The sequence below is a fragment of the Sceloporus occidentalis genome, unplaced genomic scaffold, assembly GCF_023333645.1.
Source record: "Sceloporus occidentalis isolate IW3139 unplaced genomic scaffold, rSceOcc1.0.p SCAF_6, whole genome shotgun sequence".
Lineage (NCBI taxonomy): Eukaryota > Metazoa > Chordata > Lepidosauria > Squamata > Phrynosomatidae > Sceloporus > Sceloporus occidentalis.
The window spans coordinates 68,807,024-68,829,750 of record NW_028316986.1 but is presented as its reverse complement, the minus strand read 5'-3'; the positions used below and the strand labels follow the sequence as shown (position 1 = coordinate 68,829,750).

At 44.6% G+C, this 22,727-nt stretch overlaps 1 protein-coding gene across 1 annotated transcript; it reads left to right on the top strand.

Annotated features, from left to right (window-relative positions):
* The first annotated feature begins 877 nt into the window (after positions 1–877).
* On the top strand, positions 878–13,441 carry LOC149310889 (protein FAM89A-like). The gene is made up of 2 exons (XM_089529956.1): positions 878–1,188; positions 10,066–13,441. Exons 1-2 carry the CDS (start codon positions 898–900, stop codon positions 10,222–10,224), a joined length of 450 nt encoding a protein of 149 aa, XP_089386082.1. The 5' UTR covers positions 878–897; the 3' UTR covers positions 10,225–13,441.
* The last annotated feature ends 9,286 nt before the right edge of the window (positions 13,442–22,727 follow it).

Below are 22,727 nucleotides of genomic sequence, written 5' to 3'. Positions count from 1 at the left end.
TAGTTTTGCCTTAGGGTTGCCTTAAGTCAGAAACAATTTGACACACACAACACAACACCACCACCACCACAACAACCACCACCACCAGGAGCATTAAACTTTTCCCTCCTGGGCAGACCCCCCCTTCCTTTTACTACCTCTTCCTCTTCTTCTTCCTCCTTTTCCTTCCTCCTCCTCCATTTCTTCTGCTCTTCCTCTTCCTGCTTCACCTCCTCTACCCCTTCCTTCTCTTCTTCTTCTCTCTACTCTTTTTCATTTTCTTTCTTTTCCCTTCTTCTTTCTCTTCTTCCTCCTCCTCTGTTCTTCTTCCTTCTTTGTTCTTCCACTTCCTCCTCCTCCTTCCTCTCCCTCTCCTCTTCCGTTTCCTCTTCTTCTTCCGTTTCCTCCTCGTCTCTTTCCTCTCCTTCTTTCGTTCCTCTTCCTTTCCCTCTCCTTCCTCTTCCCTTTTCTCTTCCTCCTCCTCTCTGTTCTTCTCTTCCTTCCTCCTCCTCCTTCTTTTCCCTTCTCTTTTGTGGCTTCTTCTTCTTCCTCCTCGCTCTTCTTTTTTTTCCCTCCCTCCTCCTCCTCTTTCTCATTTAGTTCTTTTTCTCCATCTCCTTCCTCCTCCTCCTCCTCTCTTCTCCTTCCTCCTCTTCCTTTTCCTCCTTCTCCTTCTAAATAATGTAATAATAATAATAATAATAATGAGGGTTTGTTTATTTGTAGCCCGCCCAATCCCAAGGGATCAGGGCGGGTTACAACAAAAGGGCCTGGGTGGGCGGGGCCGAAGTTGCAGGAGGGGCGTGGCCAGAGCCAGCGAGAGAAAGAGCAGAAAGAGCAGCGCCTCCTTCCCCTGCATTCTGAGCAGCAGCAGCAGCAGCAGGAGCAGGAGGAGGAGGCGGCCCTCCTTGGCCGAGGATGAGCTGCTCGGTGCCGGGGGCCGGGGGCCTCCCTCCGCTGCCCAAGAGCCTGAGCGGGCTCCTGAACTCCTCCTCGAGCGGAGCAGGGGGCCCTGGCGGAGGAGGAGGAGGCCGCTGGCGGGCCCTGGAGCGCCTCTACGCCCAGAAGTCCCGCATCCAGGACGAGCTCAGCCGGAGCAGCGGCAGCAGCATCAGCAGCAGCCCAGGCTCCGCAGAAGGGGGCGCCCCCCGGAACCCCCCCAGGCCCCCCAACCTCGACGCCGCCCTCGCCCTCCTCCGCAAGGAGATGGTCAGTGCCTCGCCCTCCTCTCCCTCCCTGGGTTGCACTTAGGCTGCAGCCACACTCCAGAAATAACCCGCTTTGGCAGCGCTTTAACTCTCTCTGATTCTTTGCTATGGAATTCTGGGAGTTGGAGTTTGTTGTGGGGCCCAGAGCGTTTATTGAAATGAATGAATGAAATAATGACATAATAAATAACATATTTTTATTGATTTTTAATTGAAATAAATAAATGAAAGAACGACATAACAAATAAATAAATAATATTTTATTTATTTGTTTGTTGAAAAATAAATGACATAAAGACATAACAAATAAATACATAAACGATATTTTTGTTTGCTTAAATAAATGAAATAACAAATTATGTCATTATTTTAAGAAATAAATGAAATAATGGCATAAATAAATAAAATACTTCATTTATGTGCCGCCTTTCTCCCCGAAGGGACCCAAGGAGACTCACAGATATATATATAGATAGATAGATAGATAGATATAGATAAAGTTACAATAAAATTTAAAACAGTTAAAATACCAAAAAACCCAATACGAAATTACCTTAAAATTTTAAGAGAAACGGGTGGTTCTGGGAAACGTTGGCTTTCTTGGCTGGCACCCATTGGGTAAGTTGTGTGCCCCTGTCTTTGTATTTGGAAACATCCTGGGACATAAAATGGGGCCAAGTACGCCTTGGACTAAAATAGAAGTCTTCAGAGAGTAAACCCAAGGAAAGTGCTGGGTTTTCTATGCCTAAAAGTACCTTGCTGCCTATGGGCCAAGCCTCCATTGGGACTAATGGGTTGCATCCACAATGCAGAAATAATGCGGTTTGATGCTGCTTCAACTGCCATGGCTCCAGGCTGTGGAATTCTGGGAAAGGTAGTTTGTTGGGGCACCAGAGTGGGGCCCCAACAAACTACCACTCCCAGAATTCTCTAGCCTGGAGCCATGGCAGTTGAAGCGGCATCAAACCGCATTATTTCTGCAGTGTGGATGGACTCATGGAGTCATTACATTGTCCTTCCTTGCAGAGCTGTTCTGAAGGAGAAATTAGCAGAAGTGTGGCGGATGCTTTGCAATCTAACGGCTAAGCCGTATTTGCAGAAAATTTGAGAAAATACTATTGAGCGCATCAACATTCGCTCAAAAACTGAGGCAACACAGGAATAAAAGGTTGAATCGCCATCCAAACACAGTCGGCGGTGTAACTTTGTCTTTCCTGTTTCTGAGCTGAGACACTTCCCTCTGTCTTTATTTTAATCTTGTTGCAGGCCCATTTTTTTTAAAAGCCATTTAGTATTGGCTTGTTTTGATACTGCATTTCAACTGTAAGGTTCTAAAAAAATTGATCTTGTTTAGGGCTGAAAAGATGGCAGTTACAAAAACAGTAAGAGGAATCAGAAGACTCTTTTGCTTAAACAGAACAAAAGAGTACAGTCGGCCCTCTTCACCCACAGATTTTTTATCCCCAGATTCAAGCATCCACGGCTTCAGAATAGTCCAAAAAAGTATAAATTCAAAATAGCAAACCTTCATTTTGTCATTTTATATAAGGGACACCATTCTGCTCTGCCACTGTATTTAATGGGACATGAGCCTCCACGGATTTTGTTATCCACGGGGGTCCTGGGACCAAGCCCCAGCAGATAACAAGGACCCACTGTATTGTTTTAAAGTCTATGGTTTTTAAGTGATGTTATCTTTTTAAATTATGTCCCATGGTCTGTTTTAAAATGGTAGCATTTTAAATCCTTTATAGCTGATTTTTTCAGTTTTTAATTATACTGTGCGTTTAGACTGTAAGCCGCTTTGACTCCCAATTTTGGGGGGAAAGTGGGGTACAAAGAAACATAAACATTAATAATAATAATAATAATAATAAGGTAAGGTCCAAAGAACTCTTCTAGCATTGCTGAAGAATTTGGCTATGCCCAGTGGGATTTTTTATTTTAACTTGAACAGCACACTTCACTACCACACAGAAACAGCTTTAAAAACTCTCAGTCTCAAAAGATATTTGCAAGGAGATCACTGCTGTTCAGGAAACACAACCCTAAAGCCGCCTCAAGGTATCTTGAATTAGCCATTTTTGGACCTAGGCCCAATGAGTTTGCTGTTATCCGATCTAAAACCAATCCAGAGATTGTGACTGGAAACATTCCTTATGGAGGAGAAAGAAAACTGTAACAGGAATGAAAGAAGCTCATTAAGAGTTAGCTTCCTGATAACATCTGAGGTATGTTTTGAAAATGGGACTGTTAGTCTGCCAGTCTCTTTCCAGTTAAAGCCCCTTTCTCATTCTTCATCCTTCTCCCTTTATTTCCTTGGAAGATAACATTAAGGTTGTTTTTCTTCCTCAAATAAAGAGACATATCTTAAACTTGGACTTCCTCTAGAAATTCTGTTTTGGCTGGAGCACATTTTTCATCCTGTCCATCTCATGTAAAAGTTGTATGTTGTGTGCATGCCAGAAACACGTCTTCTGAGTTTGGATTAGAAATGTTTAGTTCTGGTCCAGAGAGGGGGATGTGACTTGGAACAAGCAGGCTGTTTCTTTCCCATGTTTGATTTGACTTCTTCTCTGAAAAGTAGGTTAATTGGCTTAATGGGCATTTGCTTCACACAGGAGTCTTTCTTGGGCTCTGCCTTGGACTGCTTAGAGCAGTGGATTTACATTGGTTTTTAAATTTGATGGAAAATTGAGCTGCTAGGAATCCAGCAATGTAAGCAAAGACGCACCCAAACCCATTTTTTTCATTTGTCCTAAACTGCCACTGATGAACAACAAATAAACAACTTTGTCCCACAAAAGCTTTTGAAAATTCCACCATCTGAAAGGTTTTCCTATTTGAAGTGGTACAGTACATGTGTTTTTAATGAGAGCTGCCTCCAGGCAAACAAGCTAATTTTGCCCACAGTGAAAGAAGATTTAATAAGTAGGTATACAAACACTTTGTGTTGGATGTGCCATAATGAAATTCCAGGAGGCAACAATGATTTATACCTATCTGACCCCCCCGCCACAGATTGAGTACTGTGGAATGGTTCCCCCACTCCCCTTATTCTTTAGGTGAAAGGAAGTTGTAGCAACCAATATAAGTTTCCTTCAAATTAGTGTCAGTTCCTGAGTGCGAAGGCATCACTCTCAGTCTGGCTATTTCAGGATGTGATTAAAAGGTATTTGAGCTTTATCTTTGCAGAGTTGTGGAATGGTACAGCTAGCCTGTGCAACAGGGAGGGGAATGCACAGCCATCCAGAAGAAGTTAAATTGCAACTCCCATCAGCCTTAGTTAGCATTGCCAATGGTGAGAGAAGGTGGGAGTTGCAGGGAAACAACATCTGAAGGGCCATGTCTCTCCTATCCTTGCTGAACATGTTCCTTCAAGAATTAATGTGAAAGCATCATGTCTTTACGTGGGGCTGTAGTTGGAGAAGAGAAGGTTAAGAGGTGATATGATATCCCTGTTTAAATATTTGAAGACATGTCATATTGGGGATGGAGCAAGCTTGTTTTCTGCTTCTCCAGAGAATAGGACCCGGAACAATGGATGCAAGCTACACAAAAAGAGATTCCAGTTCAACATTAGGAGGAACTTCTTGACATTAAGAGCTGTTTGACAGTGGAACACACTCACTTGGAGAGTGGTGAAGTCTCCTTTGGAGGTTTTGAAACATAGGCTGGATGGCCATCTGTTAGGAGTGCTTTGATACTGTGTTCCTGCCTGGCAGGGGGTTGGACTGGATGGCCCTTGGGGTCTCTTCCAAGTATGATTCTATGATCCCATGGTTCTTATAAATGTATTATGGTCCTATGTGCCTGCAGAAGCTAAGTAGACAGAAAAATACAGAGAAAGCTGTAATATTGTTCTCTCCCCACACCTGCCAAACATATTTCACGAAAACATTGCCTACACAAAACATCACAGCTTTTGATACCCATCCTGGAAGAACCCATACTGTGCCCAGTGGTGGTGAGATAGATCTGTGACATCGCTCTGTCTCACCACACAGATAAAAGGCAACCTGGGAGATGCATGTGTGTTTAGAAGATCTTTGGCAGGTGGGACTTGAAAGTCTTTAAATGTTTTATACAGTTTCAAAACAGCCAACCAATCTTTTGACAAGTCAGGAAGGATGGGCCTTCCTGACTGTTATCCAGCCTTACTTGAGAGGAGGTGTGGATGGTGACCCCATGGCCTCCTCTGGACAAAAATGTAAGCCCTGTTCAACAGTGCTTTTGAAAGGAAAAAGTTCTTTTGCATGAGAGGATGGTGGATTGGGCAAAGTGGCACTGGTAGGAATGAAACCCTAGGAAATATCCCTCTGACCTCTTTAATAGCTCAACAGGAAGAAGCACTTAGATGGAAAAAGAGAGAACGGAAGAGGAGAAATGAGTCCCATCAAGAGGAAAATAGTGCAACATTCACCTTTGGGATGTTAGTGCAGCAGCAAACAAAGAGGGAAGAAAGAGGCCTAGAATATTTTGCTCCCATTTCACAGAGCAGATCTCTAACCAATCAGACACAGATAGAGAAACAAACATGCATCATGAGACATCTGTAATGCCCCAGAGGCTCAGGTTACAGAGCCAGACATTTCTAGAGCCCTGAAGGGGATGGAGGAGACATTGTAATCTGTGAATACCACTGGCTAAGTACATGGGAAGTCACAAGTTCAAATCCTGGATTGAACACCCCCTGCTTCAGTCATCCAACAAGAGAGGCTAGTGAGGGGCCTGCACATGAGTACTCTGGAATCAGTGGTTTCTTGTTGTTGTTTCTGACTTATGGCAACCTTAAGGTGAACTTGTTACGATGCCTACTGGCTTGCATAGCCATTTTTGTTCTGTCCAATCATATTCCACATTTGATTTTTCTAAATGTGTTGCTTGTTATTACATTGACACTCATTACATATTTTCTTCCCATTCTACCTTCTTACATTTCAACTATGTGGCTTTATCACACTAATAGTAATAATATATCTCCTCCAGGAGACATATCTCTACTGCAGGGGTAGAGATTATGTGGACCATCAGAAGTTGTTGGGCTGCAACTCCCAGTTTATCTAGCCAACACTGCCACTGGTGAGTAATGCTGGAAGTTGCAGTTCACCAAAATCTAGAGGGCCACAGTTGCCTACCCTTGCTGTAATAGCTGTTGCAAAAGGATTGGCTATTCAGATAAGAGTGAATGAGAGAAAAGCAGGAAAAACATCTACAGCTTTCGTAGTTGGGAGGCACAAAATCCCCCTGCCATATATATTTCTATAAAATAGAGCCTTTGCTTCTTTGAGTGGAGTTGAGCTTCTTAATTTAAATACAGTCGGCCCTCCTTATACGCGGATTTGCCATGCGCGGATTTGAGCATACACGCATGGCAAATCTGGGGAAATTGTCCCCAATGGCGGCACGCGTGCATGTGTGCCACCATTGGAGACAAAAGTCCCTCCCTCCCTCCCACCTACCTATCTATCTACCTACCCTCCTTCCCCCTTCCCCTCCCTGCTTACCTGCTCCATCACCGCGCTGCCTCCTCCTTGCCGCCGACTCCTCCGTCGCCGCGGCAAAGGCCGGGTGCTGCTCATGGAGGCCAAGAGGCTGCCCCCGGTCCTTCTTCCAGGCAGCAGCAAGGAGGACGGCGAAGGAGCAAGTAAGCAGGGAGGGGAGGGAGGAGAGGGACTTTTGTCCCCAATGGCGGCGTGTGTGCACGCATGCCGCCATTGGGGACAAAAGGGACTTGAGCATACGCGGATTTTGGCATACGCGGGGGGGGGGGGTCCGGAACAGATCCCCGCGTATACCAAGGGCCCACTGTAGTTTTCTTTGGAATCTCAAGATACTTTGTTTCTTAGGATTCTAAGTGTTGGCAATACGTCCTTTCAAAATCTACTTAGACTGTGGCATGTTGTCTACCTTTTTCCATCGTGTGTTTTCCACAAGGATACCCAGTTGTCAGAAAGCCAGCATAATGTAGTAGTTTGAATGTTGGACTGTGACTCTGGAGACCAGGCTTCGATCCCCTTCTCGGCCATGAAATCCACCAGAAAACAGTGGGCAAGTCACATGCTTTCAGCCATAGGGGAAGAGAACGGCAAACCTCCTCTGGACAAATCTTGCCAAGAAAACCCCATAATAGGTTCAACTTGGGTCACCATAACTTGGAAGTGACTTGAATGCACACAACAACAACCCACTTGTCAACGTTAAAGCAGCATTTCTCAGATTATCTGATGCAAGTGACCAGCATCACATCTGTATTCATTGACTACAACTGTTTTTTTTCCCCCTGTGGAAAAACCAGTCAATAACTTGGGGCTGGCACCAGTCCCGGGACCACCACTTTGAATAGCACTGCTCTAAAATCATCAGTCGTGAAGTATGTAGCCACACAGTCTATTATTCCTTTCTTTAATTTAAACTCCACCTTTATGCCAAATATGCCCCCCAAAATTGCACTCAAGTAGGCTAATAAGATTGGAGCTAACAGCAAAATCTTGATTAAAAGCATAACATTAAGAGAAATAAATTAAAAACAACAAAAGACATGGAATGGTAGCCAGCAAAGCCCTCATCTACAAGATTGGCTTTACTGACTCAAGTTACAATCAAAGTACATAGCAGGTTAAGTGTGTATATCTGTATGTCTTCAGGGCAGACATAAGACTTCTAAAATTATTCATCTTGAAGGAAAACTGCTCCTAGGACAAACAGTAGTTTCATAGTGTGGGAAGGAGTATTCCCACATTTAGACTGCAGTTTGTCAAAGAAAGTGCTCACCCTCTCTCTACTTACCCCACTGGCCAGATTGGTGGTTTCGTTTCTAAAATGTGCATATGCAGAGCACGGACCATGAAACCCTCTGGGTGACTTTGGGCAAGTCATATGCTCTCAGCCTCCGGTGAAGGCAATGGCAAACCTCCTCTGAACAAATCTTGCCAAGAAAACCCCATGGTAGGGTTGCCATAAATTGGAAACAACTTGAAGACACACAACAACAGTGCAGACAAATATATTTAATGTAACAAGCAGGTTCTCCTTTCACCAGAATTATCTGCTCTAGGATGAGTTGTAGACAGTATTTACTTCAATAATACTCCTAATAGTAAAAGTAGCACATACATGTTTATGAGATCTAGTTGTTTAATTCAGAGATTCTATGTCTGCAGCAAGAAAGTCAGTAGATGGATCACACCCTCTGCCATCAATCTTAATTATATCATTTGGTTGGTAAAGGACACTTTTATGTTTTCTTGAGAGGTACGAACTATCTACCCTTCATAAGTTACCTTATCTCATATCCAACTCTTTTTCTAATTAAACTACCCATCATAAAAACTTTTACTAATTGTTCTTCTCTGATACAGTAATTTTAGCTTGCCTTCCTTAATGCACTTCTGTAAAAAGGCCAACCCCGAAAGTTAATTTTGCCCACAAGCAGGAAGCAAGCGATTTGTTTCGATGGGTGAATAAAACCATTTCTAGAACCACCTTCAGGCAGGAAAAGCAGACTTAATGTCTGGTAGTAATGTATCATATTTTGCAAGGTAGAATGAAACTGTGCTGTGACCTTGGGCACTGCAATGTATAGTTTTAAATTTCAAGAGAGGAGACTTGCCCAGCCTCCCCCCCTTGCTTCCGACAGTTTTAAAAAATGAGCACAGGAAAAGCTTGGCTTGGCAAGAGATGTGCAGGAAGGGTGTGTGTGTGGGGGGGGGGGAGGAATATGGTGCTGTGTTTGATCATATTTTAGTTCCATCCTCATTATTTCTTGTATTTTCTTAGATAAAACTGTCCACGTGAGCTGAAATTGTTGCAGATGGGTTTAAAACTAGAGTTCTCCAGACAGCACTGACACTTAGCTTAATTTTAGCTTCTATGGAACAACTGGTATATTTTGACACATGGCAGTCTTAACTTTCCACATGCATACAGCCTGCACAGGATAGAGGGAACTGTGCAACATATGAAGCTGCCTTATTAGGTATTACATGCTAATAGGCTTCAGTTAAACCTTAGGCAGTTCTGTATTTAGTTCAATGTCTGTGTTCAGAACACTTTGATAGCAAAAGCCCAACATAGCAGAACATCACTATTCCTTAAAATGCCTATGAAAAGGGATGTAGTAAAAGATACAAAACTGTTGTGATAAACAGTTTCCATGGCCATTTCAGCAAGTGTTATCAATCTGGAGTGTTTTTCAAAAGGACAGCAAAACATGATGGATCTTTCACAAATCAGGATGTCCTTATATTCTATATCATTATTATCCATGAACATGAATATCCATGATTCCATGGGGACATGAAATTTAAAGATGGGTGGAGTAGGAGTAATGATTTTTTCTTTTTTTAAATGTGTATGTCCCCTCCCATGAACTCTTTCTCTCCCAGGAGGTTCTGTGATTAGGATCCCCACCAGAAGGAAATGGCTGTAAAGTAAAAATGCAAAGGATTCAATACCACTTTCCTGATGGCTGATGTTGCCCTTTAAATAATAACCATTCACTGATATTATAGAGCTTCACCAGTGACCCGACTATGACACAGTTCTGTTGGATAATACTTTGTTCCTACTAGGTGCAGTTTATCAGCCTCTGATTATATGGATCCTTTGCTGTTAAAAGGGACATGTGCCATGACTGGGGCATCAGGAATGCTTTGCCACACGGCAAAAACAATAAACACTCCCTCACAGCTCTTTCTTCAGCTGGGTGGAATCTCCTAAGTAATTTAATCATCTTGCTACACTGAATAATTGTCAGGTACAACACTGATCTTCTGTATTTAGTCACCAAAGGGAGAAAAAAATATGTGCAAGGACTAGTATTATAGGAGTAAAATTAAAATATCTATACTGACTTATGTGTTTTTTCTCCTACAAGGTTGGCCTCCGGCAGCTAGATATGTCATTACTGTGTCAACTATATTCCCTTTATGAGTCAATTCAAGAATACAAAGGTGCCTGCCAAGCTGTATCAAGCGCAGACTGTGCATATGCACTGGAAAATGGGTTTTTTGATGAAGAAGAGGAGTACTTCTAGGAAGAGAGTCATTCCCAAGAGCAGTGTGTGGATGAGCTTGCAATTGTGAGAACATCAGTCTTTCATCAGAACTCTGCCTTGTGCTGACGAAAAGATACATTGCTACTTTGCAACCTATTTACTTCTGGCATGCTGTCAAATCAAGTTACACACTATGTGAATCCCGCTTTAGGAAAGCAACGTGCAACAAATTTCTGAAGTATTCTCAAGCTCGTCTGACAGGCCATGTCAGTTTAATCTGTGCACTGGGTGTTTCTGGGCTGCACGTGTTGGCACATAATTTTCTGTAAACTGTAGCTTGGGATGATACAAGAATGCATTGCCACCTGGAGTGTAATGATACATATGGCAGTAGCTCTAACTATAGACGCCATGTAGTTTTAAACACTGTGAATCTCCTTTTGGAAGGGTGTTCTGTTGTTGTTGTTTTTTTAAAGACATGTTAAAAACCTAGATCAGTTGATCTGGTCTTTATCTACTCCAGTACATTTTTAATGGACTTTGGAATGTCTCATATCACTCTAAAAGCATATTTTTCACTTTTTTTCCAGCCCAAAATTTATACCTGTCAGGGACTTTAGTCTTTCCCTCCAATTATCCAGCTCACCTTCCCTTACAAGTTTTGTATGTATTCTAACTATTTAAGCCAACATAAAGTGTTTAGAAACACCGTATATTTTACTTTAATACAGTAGAAGGAAACCAGTCTGTCTCACTGTGTGGCTTGCAGTATTACAAGCTTATACAAGTATTTTGCTGCTGATTGTTCAGTGCATAAATAACCTGAGGAATTTTCATATAAACTGAGAACAGCAATATTTTATATTCCTTAAAATGCTTGGAAGGCAGGCTATGAACTTGTTTTGTACAGATCAGAAGCATCAACACAAATAATTTGTTGGGTATTATATACAACTTAGTTTTTATACTATTATAACTGAAACTTCAACTTTCAATTGTAATTTATTAAACTTTTTAAGAAACGTAATGCATATGTTTGTATAAATTGGTGCTCCAAAATAGCTAAGGACATGAGACAGCCTGTCTGCCTTGCAGACTGAAGCAAAAAACAAAGCCAAATGCAAACTCGTTTCAAGAAATCTTTGCTCAGGAGATACTGCCACATCAAAATATTTGGGACATCTTTACAAATGAAAGTAATTTTATCTGAAGATGTGGTGGGAAAGTAAGAACAACTGCAAGAATGTGGTTTTTTTCCCATACAGAAATGTGGTAATCCATGAATAAACTTCTTACTGTTAAAATGGAGGGAACATTTATTTTAGAATTAGAGGGCACTTGCTATTCTTTTAAAACAAAACAAGTGCATATGTAGCTTTGAGAAAAGAGCCAATCGAAACAGTTACTGGGAATGAGGAAGCTATACTGGCAGAACCAACACTATACAATGTGGGGAGTTGAAAGAAAGCACAGGATATCCAGAAACCTGGAAATACTGCCAAAGCCTGCCAGTCAGAGGCTGCTAGCCTCACTGCCCATGTACTGAGGGAGCCAGTAAATTTGTGATATGGAGGAAACACCCAGCAATGCCATAATGCTCCCAATCTTTTAGCCCCAGTGGGTCAGTTTGCAATGATTCTGGCAAAGTAATAAGTCTTGTTTTATTCTCCCCAAATACTTGTTCTGACACAAAATGAAATATTTGTAGGCGGAATACCAGCAGAGAATGGAGAGAAACCTCTGGGTAGGGGGCAGGGCAATTCGAAACAGCCAAGTTACTTTCTGTCAAGTAATAGGCCACTATATGCAGCGAAGGCATTCACAGACACACACTGACCACAGTAGTTTCCAGATTGGGAAGCAAGAGATGCAACTTTGGGGCCCAGCTAAATCTATAGGAGATGTGCTGCAAGGACAAATACTCTGGCTTTGATTCTTCTGAACTACCCCCTGCGTTTTTTGTCTTAATATGCCAGTCTTGGTAAGTACCATTGCAACAGCTCGCACTTCTATGCCTCATATATTTTACCAGTTTTACCTATCAAACTTCTGTATGGTGAGATCTCTGTAATTTCACAGTACAAAGAACCCAAACAAGCAGAGCAAATGCTCAGAGCTACTAGCCCTGAGCCCACCTATATGAGACTGCGCTGTGTTTTTGCCAATCTACAAGAATATCTGGATATCTAACAAGTGGATTTAGGCCAATGTATACAATTGCTTTGTGTATTTGCTGAACTTGGGTTGTAGTGAAATCAGTTAAACAATGATTAACTTTAAGTCCCAGTGACTTCAAAGGGGACTAAGTTTAGCTGACTTAGACTGGGTCCAACCCACTGAGCAGAGCATGTGTTGTACTGACAGCCTGGAGTCATGAAGCAGTTTACAAGCAGTAACCTGTTCTTAAAACAAAAAAGCTGGGGATAAGATGACTTCTTTTATTAAGAGAACACAGAGTAAATGACAGTGGGGAGTTACTCAACTATATCCTTAAAAGGTATATACAGCTAAAGTTTCAGACAAGTCCAGATTTATGCTGCATGGTTTAGATCTGGCAGTGTAGCAATATCGTGTAGTTTCACTTTGTTTTGTTGTGTCCAAGATCAGGCCTTCCATTATGCCAAACACTACTACAAAGAGAAGATATCGATGCATCATAGGAAACAGTCATTTGTATTCATAATTCACTGTTGACTTATTGCTATTCAGCCTGGAGGCTGATCTATACAGCATATGATGCAAACTTGAAAAAATACTTTAGAAAAAACAACAACACAACAACTCCAGTAGTCATGTGGTTGGGCAGTTTGGGAGTTGTAGTCTAAAAATGTCACCCTTCGGAGCTTTGCTATAACACAGTTAAAATCCTCTGGATGATTCAGTTTAATTACTGTATTTTCTGGCGTATAAGACTACTTTTTAACCCAGAAAAATCTTCTCAAAATTTGGGGATCATCTTATATGCCGGGTGTCATCTTATAGGGCAGATGCTGAAACTTCTGAGCCAGAGTGGAGAATCTGCAGTCGCCGCATATGTAACTGAAGGGCGGAGCAAGCTGCAGGCGTCCGGGACACCCAGGATATGGGGGGAAAACCGTGTTTGCAATACCGCTCTAATAGTCTTGGAGACAGGGAGGGCTGGGCAGGCAGGGAGAGCTAACCAATCCAAGCAGGCTTTGTATACAGCAAGTTTGCCTGCTAAGTATCTGCATGTCATAAGCATTTGAATTAAAATTACCATATTGAAATCAAATCTGATGTTTTTTAAATTTTTATTTGGTGTGTGTTGGAAAAGGAGTAGTCTTATACAGCGAGTATATTCCAAACTCTGTATTTTAACTGGAAAAGCTGGGGGTCGTCTTATATGCCCAGTCGTCTTATATGCCGGAAAATACGGTATTTTAAAACTCCAATAAATGAAAACAGAAGGCAACCTTCAAAGGATAAAAATGTTAAGATTACTGCAATCTGCAGTTTTGCGGGCTAAGGAAAAAAACCCATGCCTGAATACATCTCCCACCCGCAACCCGGCCATCATGTTTCTTTAAAAATATTGAAATTGGAAGCCAACTCAGCAGGGGAGTTAAATCCAAACCATATTGTTTGCACTTTGTGGGACGTTCATTATACATCACATGCAAAGCTGTACAAGCCTTCCTGAATTTAACTCTTCAGATATTAATTTCTCTTTCATACATAGAAGCAGCTGCTGCTATGCTGTACACATCAACTAAAGTATGCAGTGAAGCGCCATGTATGTAAATATCTTCAGGTTTCCTGTCAATTTATGGCAATCTCATGAATTTCATAAGGTTTTCTTAGGCAAGGTTTACTCAGAGAAGTTTTTGTCAGTTCCTTTCTATGAAATATAGCACACCACACCTGGTATTCACTGGTGGTCTCCCATCCAAGTACAATACTAAGCAGAACTGGCACTGCTTAGTTTCCAAGATCAGATTGCCTTAAGAACATTTAGGCCCTTGTGTATAGAACCAATAGACAGAATGTCATAAACCAGAAACCAAAGAAGTTTTCTACATCCATAAAGGAGCCTTGGTGGCACAGCGGTTAAATGCTGGTGTGGGCGTGGCCGGTGCGGCGGGTTGCATGATGGGTAATGTAGTTGTTGTCAGCCGCAGCACGTGAGAAACAAACTAACCCTGAGTTACCGGTGCTGCAACAAGGCCTTCTTTATTGGCAACAAGTAACGTAACACAGTGATGCAAGTTAACAACTGAGTCTCAAAGACAACACGTGTCCCTTCTTCATTTAGGGTTTCCAACCCCAGCGCAGGTGAGTTTAGCTAGGAGACAAGGTTCTTCCACCCGAATGCTTCTCCAGACGCTCCCGGTCGGCTTTCTCCCATTCCTGCGGTTCAGGTCCTTGCTCCCACCTCTGGCCCTTACTGTCCCACCATTCGCTCACTAGCCTTGGGACCTCCACCTCTCCCCACCCCTCGTCCGCGGGGTACGGGAAGTCACCCTCTTCTCTAGGGTCCCTTAACTTCAGGGCCTCATGAGGGCCAGGAGGTCTAGGGCTGAGTTTCGTTTGCAACGAGACTGGCCTTCCGACCCTCCGAGGGCTGTGGGTTACCTTGGCTATCCCTGTCTCGACCGCTTCTCCGCGCCCTCCTCTTCCGCGTCTCAGCCCTCTCCCCGCGCTCGGCTGCTCCCTTCTCTTTATACCCCCCGGGGGCTCCACCTCCCTTCCTGCTGGCTCCGCCCCAGGGTCTCCTCCTCTGATTTCCCCCACCTGATCGCTCTCTCCTCCCCCAACTCTCCCTTCCTTCACCTCCACCTTGCTACATAACCCCCCCGTTAAGAGAGTTGGCGGTGGTGGAGCGGTTCAGGTGGCCTGTCGAGAAAAGAAATCCGCATTAGCATGCAATAAACCTTGTCTGTGTTGTACTGTAAATGCATAGGGCTGTAATGCCATGTACCACCTAGTTATGCGGGGATTGGTATCTTTCATGGACGCTAGCCACGTTAGTGGGGCATGGTCTGTGACCAGCTGGAACGGGGCCCCCCACAAATAGTATCTGAGCTCTGTGACCGCCCATTTGATAGCTAGAGCTTCCCGCTCAATAGCCGCATAGCGCTTTTCTGCTTCTTTTAACTTCCTACTGAGATACAAAACTGGATGTTCTCCATCTTCCCACACCTGGGACAGGACCGCCCCTAATCCCACCTCTGAGGCATCTGTCTGCAAAATAAATGTTTTAGAGAAGTCCGGTGCTCTCACTACCGGGTAACTATACAGATGGGCTTTTAATTTGTCCAGAGCCTCTTGTTCTTCCTGACCCCATCTAACCCTTCGGGGCTGGCTTTTCTTTGTTAAGTTAGTTAAAGGGCAGGCAATGTGGGCGAAATGGGGAATAAAGCGACGATAATATCCTACCAACCCCAGAAACTGTCGTACTTGTTTCTTAGTCTGGGGTATGCCCCAATCCTGCACCTTGACTATTTTGTCTGTTAGGGGTTTTATAACTCCTCGTCCCACCAGGTGCCCCAAATATCTTACTTGGTCACAGGCGATGGCACATTTCTTAGGATTGACCGTTAAACCTGCCTCCCTGAGGGCCACTAACACCCTTGTTAGGTGTTTCATGTGCTCTTCCCATGAGTCACTGAAGATGATAATGTCATCTATGTAGGCAGCCGCAAAACTAGACAACTCCCTCAAGACTACATCCATTGCTCTCTGAAAAGTGGCGGCTGCCCCGTGCAGGCCAAATGGCATGCGAGTAAACTGGAATAAACCCTTTGGGGTTGCAAAAGCTGTCTTCTCTTTATCTTCGGGACGAAGTTTAATCTGCCAGTACCCCTTAGTCAAGTCTATAGAGGACAAGTATTTTGCCTGGCCCAAGCGTTCTAATAGATTTACTGCCCCGGGCATGGGGTACGCGTCAAACTTGGATACCTTATTTATCTGTCTAAAATCTATACAGAAGCGCACCGTACCATCAGGTTTTGGGACCATAACCGGGAGGCTCCTCCAAGGACTTCTGGAAGGCTCAATTACCCCTAGTGCTAGCATAGTTTCCACTTCTTTATTTATCATCTCCTGGACCCGCCAAAGCCACGGCCTGATGGGCAACCTCACAATCACTCGAGGATCAGTATGAATGGCATGCTGGATGACCTCCGTGCAACCGGGCTTCCCCGTAAAGACATCTTCAAAATGTTTTTGTAACCCCCTCACCTGTTCCTGCTGTTGTTCGGTAAGTGGGGACATAATTGGCACCTCTCCTGTCTCCAAGAATTCCTCTGTCTGCGGCCCTATCATCCATTCCTCATCCTCAGGTTCACTAACCACCTCGGTGCACAGCGCCTCCCGAATCTTCCAAGCCTTCAGGAGATTAATGTGGAAAATTTGTTTTCTAGGTGTTTCCCCATCCATTTGTACTTCATAATCCACAGGACCTACTCTCCTCACTACCTCGAAAGGTCCTTGCCATTGGGCAAATAGCTTAGCCTTTTGCGTGGGCAGTAACACCAATACCCTCTGCCCCACCTGTAACTCCCTTTCCTGCACCTTACGATCATACAGCCTTTTCTGTTCTTCTTGAGCTCGGGACAAATTCTCTTTAGCTATCTGCCCAATGTCCTTCAGCCTCTGCCTCATCTGTAGAACAAATTGTAGTTCTGACTGAGATTTGGGCGCCTCTTCCTCCCACCCCTCTTTCACAATGTCCAAGATCCCTCGGGGTTTTCTCCCAAAAATCAGCTCAAAAGGGGAAAAACCTAATGATGATTGGGGAACTTCTCTGAAAGCAAAAAGTAGTGGTTCTACCAACTGTGGCCACTTTTTGGGATGGTCAGTTACAAACTTTTTCAACATTGTCTTAAGGGTCCTATTAAATCTCTCGACCATTCCATTGGCCTGGGGGTGGTACACTGAGGTCTTAAACGGTTTAACTTTTAGCATTTGCCACATCTTAGCCAAGGTCTGACTCATAAAATTAGACCCTTGATCTGTCAATATCTCCCGCGGGAAACCTACCCGAGAAAAGAGCTTAATCAGTTCTTGGGCTATCCTGGTGGCATGTATGGTCCGCAGCGGGATAGCCTCAGGGTATCGAGTAGCGCAGTCCACTACTACCAACAAATACCTATACCCACCAGCCGCGACCTCCAGGGGCCCGACGATATCCATCGCAATTCTTGAAAAAGGCTCCTCCACAATAGGTAAAGGTATCAATCTTCCTCCTGGAGCCCCTTTTCCCTGCACCAATTGGCACTGAGGGCAAGACTGACAAAAAGCCTTTACATCGGCAAACACCCCTGGCCAATAGAATCGTTGAACTACCCTCTGTACCGTTTTGTCTATGCCCAAGTGCCCTGCCAATGGTATTTCATGAGCTAATCTTAACACTACATTCCTGAGAACCTTCGGGACCACTAACTGTTCTTCTGGGGCCCCTGGACCCCCTTCGGGAGGAATCCGATACAATAAATCACCCTTCATTTCAAACCGTGGTCTTGGTCCTTCCCCACCTGCCTGGGCTTGTCGCAAGGCCTCTTGGAGGCCAGAGTCATCCTGTTGCCAGGCCGCCACTTGGGCTCTCTTCACCCCTCCTATATCAGGTTCTATCGCCCCTGTTACTTCTGCCGCCATCCCCTCGGGCTCCTTTAGAAGTTGCCGCCACCCTGGCCAATCCCGTCCCAACAGCACCTCCCACCTCAAGGTAGGAACCACTCCCACCTTTATCCACCTCGGGGTTCCTTCTACCTCTACCAAGGCCTGTACGACGTCATAAGCCTTTAAATCCCCGTGTATGCATCTAACATTAACCTTGTGCACCACCGGACCCCCGGGGTTCTCCTTCACTAACGTCTGGTTACACCCGGAATCCACCAAGGCTCGTACCTCCCTTCCATTCACCCGGATGGGGAGGACTTTACCCCTTAACTCCGCAGTGCTTACCTGGGCTGCGTCCCACGTGTCACCCCAGGAGCATTCCATCACGGGGCACTCCCTTCTCACATGTCCCTCCATCCCACAGGTGAAGCAGACTATCGGCTTTCGCGGTCCTTCCTTGGCCCCCGCCTCAGGACTGCTCCGGGGCCCCTCGCCTGGCTTTTGAGAGTTGGCCTCTTCTTTGGTTGGGTTTGCTGGGGACAGCACCTTTCCCCCCGGTCTCCAGGGTCCTACACCACTCTTTCCCCCTCGCAGCGGGATTCCCTCCAAGCCTCTGCGGTTTCTTCCACCTTCACTCTCCTCCGCCAGCGCGAAAGCTTCCATTAACGTAACCGCCTTCTCCAAATCCTTAGGTCTATGGCATCGGACCCAATTCCGAGCCTGAGGAGGCAAACCCCCTACAAACTGCTCCACCAAGACCAATTCTGCCACCTCGCCCGCAGTCCGCTCCGCCGGCTTCAGCCACATCAATCCGCTTGCCCTAATTTTCTGACCAAGGGTCCGCGGATGCATCCCCGGCTTCCATCGGAGCTCTCTCAGCCTCATACGGTAGGTGTCTTCCGAGATGTTTAAAGTCTGCAGAATTGTCCCTTTTACCTTTGCATAGTCCCGGGCCTCTTCTGGGGACAAAGTATCCACCGCTTCCTGTGCAGGTCCTGTGAGGCAAGGCGTTAGGATCAAGGCCCATTGCTCTTGGGGCCATTGGGCTGCCGCCGCAACCCGTTCAAAAGTGTTGAGAAAAGCCTCAACGTCATCTTGCGGCCCCATTTTCATGAGCTTGAGTGGGTTCAGGCCCACCGACCACGTCAGGCCCCGCTCTTCTTGTCCGGTAGCCTGGGGTGACCTCCATAAGCTCGTCATCTGGGTCACCAGCTGGGCTTGAGCAGCTTGCTGAGCCGCACACACTTGCTCCAGGACCCTAGCTTGCTGAGCCGACACGTGTTGTAACATGAGCTGTTGCTGCTCAGCGAACCAAACAAACAATTGTTCATGTCCCGTCGGTGGCCCCGCCCTTGGGGCGTGCCCCGCATTCTCCACCACTGTGGGCGTGGCCGGTGCGGCGGGTTGCATGATGGGTAATGTAGTTGTTGTCAGCCGCAGCACGTGAGAAACAAACTAACCCTGAGTTACCGGTGCTGCAACAAGGCCTTCTTTATTGGCAACAAGTAACGTAACACAGTGATGCAAGTTAACAACTGAGTCTCAAAGACAACACGTGTCCCTTCTTCATTTAGGGTTTCCAACCCCAGCGCAGGTGAGTTTAGCTAGGAGACAAGGTTCTTCCACCCGAATGCTTCTCCAGACGCTCCCGGTCGGCTTTCTCCCATTCCTGCGGTTCAGGTCCTTGCTCCCACCTCTGGCCCTTACTGTCCCACCATTCGCTCACTAGCCTTGGGACCTCCACCTCTCCCCACCCCTCGTCCGCGGGGTACGGGAAGTCACCCTCTTCTCTAGGGTCCCTTAACTTCAGGGCCTCATGAGGGCCAGGAGGTCTAGGGCTGAGTTTCGTTTGCAACGAGACTGGCCTTCCGACCCTCCGAGGGCTGTGGGTTACCTTGGCTATCCCTGTCTCGACCGCTTCTCCGCGCCCTCCTCTTCCGCGTCTCAGCCCTCTCCCCGCGCTCGGCTGCTCCCTTCTCTTTATACCCCCCGGGGGCTCCACCTCCCTTCCTGCTGGCTCCACCCCAGGGTCTCCTCCTCTGATTTCCCCCACCTGATCGCTCTCTCCTCCCCCAACTCTCCCTTCCTTCACCTCCACCTTGCTACAGCTGGTATTACAGACACAACATTTCAGGCCTGGCCTGAAAGACTAAGAGCCCTCTTCCGACCACCATCTTGAGGGGGAGAGAGGCCTGTTATGTTTGTTTGTTTGTTTTTTTACTTTGTATTGTACTTCCTGTTGTACACCGCTTTGATCTAATTTGGAAAAGCGGTATATAAATAAACATTATTATTATTATTATTATTACTATTATTGTAAGTCTGATCCCAGAGGAGGGCTCCAAGGTCCTTGGCCTTCTTTCGTAGGTCAGTAAAATGAGTACTTGGATGTTGGGAGCAATTGATTTACACATTGTAAACTGCTTAAGGAGTGCTAGTTTATTGATAAGTGATATAGAAATGTACTTGGCTATTGCTATAAATTAAAAATTCCTTTCCCCACAAGCCTTTTCACTGTGCCGTAGGATGTTACTAAAGGTTTTGCAAACACAAAACAAACAAGCTTCATTTATATACCGCTTCATACCACCTAAGCAGTGTCTAAGCGTTTTACAACTGTAAGCTAATTTGCCCCAAACAATCTGGGTACTCATTTTAGTGACCTCGGAAGGATCCAAGCCTGAGTCGAGCTTGAGCCCTTTTCCTGGTCTTGAACTCGCAACCTTATGGTTTTGAGAGAGTGGCTGCAGTACAGGCATTTCACCACTGTGCCACCAGGGCTCCTGCACACAAAGTATATTTATGCTGAACTTTAGAAAGTGGTGGGGAAGATGCAGGGAGGATGGGGAGTAAGCCAAAAGTTGTTGTTGTTATTATTATTATTGGTGGAAAGTGTAGGATCTACATTTGATACTAGAATTCAAAACAAATTCCTAGGCTTACGTATCTTTAATTCAACATATTTGTCTCTTGTCTTGGAGTTTTAGTAAAAACAAAACAAAAAAAACAACAACACCAGAGTACATTTTGTAAGTCTGAAGTTTGGCTACCCCTGCTACAAGCCATTAAGAGTTGATACTACTGAATATAAAAAATAAATGGAATGTTTGCTCTCTGCTTCCTCTGCTATATTCTACAGTGCTATATATAAAGTACCCCTTTTCACAAAATCATAGAACCATAGAGTTGGAAGAGACCACAAGGGCCACCCAGTCCAACTCTCTGCCATGCAGGAACACAGAATCAAAGCACCCCCGACAGATGGCCATCCAGCCTCTGTTTAAAAACCTCTATAAAGAAAGAGACCCTACCACACTCTTTTCCTTTGAGTTGATAAGGACTGAAAATTGGGAATCTGCTTTAATTTAAATATGTGGATCCAATAGCCTATGGGGAAATGTAGACATGCTAGTTTTTCTATCCAGATTAAATGTTTTAGGCTAAGTTATGAAACTATTGACTCAGCAGAGTCTTGAACGACCCAGTAGCCTAGGTATTGCCAAAGAAAACGGAATTATCCTCCCTAATGACATACCAACTTATCTGTAAAATGTAAATCTTGTTGCTGAGAACACATTCCTATGAAACTACACAAAGTTCACATTGCTCAACTAGTTGTTTTGGTCTGTTTCCACATTCATCTGGCATTCTTTTCAGATTCAGAACTACAGCAAGGACTCAGGAAGCAAAGAAAATGGCTTCCTGCTGTGGATTTCCCTCTGTTTTTCCAAAAATGTCAATACCTCTTATGTCAGTATGTAAAAAGAGTCTAATTTTGGGGGGAACAAGCGCCAGAGAATTCACTGAGGCAAACTGCATTTAACAGTCGTCTGTGGCAACCTCTGAAAGAAACTGCAATTTAAAAATAAAAAAAAAGAAATAATCCTCACACCTTGCCTCTGATAGCTAAGACCCCGGAAGGGAAAATATATCATTTAGTCCTAGTTTAATTTTGAAGACCATCCTGAAAACCAGCCCCTTCATGCTGCAATCCTTTACATGGTGAACAGAATCCATTAAGAACAGTAGGGCTTACTTCTGAATAACATACACACAAATCCACTGTTAGAGTAGTAGCAGAGCAACAAAAGAGAAAATAGCTAAGGCAAGTGCCAAAGGGCTGACAAATGGCAGGAACTGGAGCACAATGAATTGCCATTTAATTTTTTCATTGAACTTTTGGTGAAATGTCTTATTATTCTAATTTTCCCTGGAAGTTAGTTCAGATAAAAAGTCCTAACCCCTCTCCCCTTTATCTTTGCAGTGTGCACAGGAAGCCACAAAAGATCATTGAAATCATAGAATCATAGAGTTAGAAGAGACCACAAGGACCATCCAGTCCAACCCCCCTGCCATGCAGAAATTCAGTCAAAGCACCCCACTGTTGTGGGACTGTGTTCCGCTTTTGAACAGCTCTTACTATCAGGAAGTTCCTCTTAATATTGAGGTGGAATCTCTTTCTCTGTGGCTTGCATTCATTGTTCCGTGTTCTAGTCTTTGGAGTAGCAGAAAAAAAGCTTGCTCCATCCTCAATATAACACCCCTTCAAATACTTAAACAGGGCTATCATATCACCTCTTAACCGTCTCTTCTCTAGGCTAAACATGCCCAGCTCCCTTAATCTTCCCTCATAAGGCATGGTTTCCAGACCTTCCACTATTTTGGTGGCCTTCCTCTGGACACACCCCTATTTGTCAACATCCTTTTTGAATTGTGGTGCCCAGAACTGGGCACAATATTCCAGGTGATGCCTGATCAAAGCAGAATAGAGTGGCACTGTTACTTCCCTTGATGCAGCCTAAAATCGCATTGGCCTTTTGAGCTGCTGCATCACACAGTTGACTCATGTTCAACTTGTGATCTACTAGGACTCACAGATCCCTTTGATATATTGTCTTGTTAAGCCAGGTGTCCCGATCCTATATTAAAAGCCTGGCATTTGGGCCTAGATGGTTCTGAAC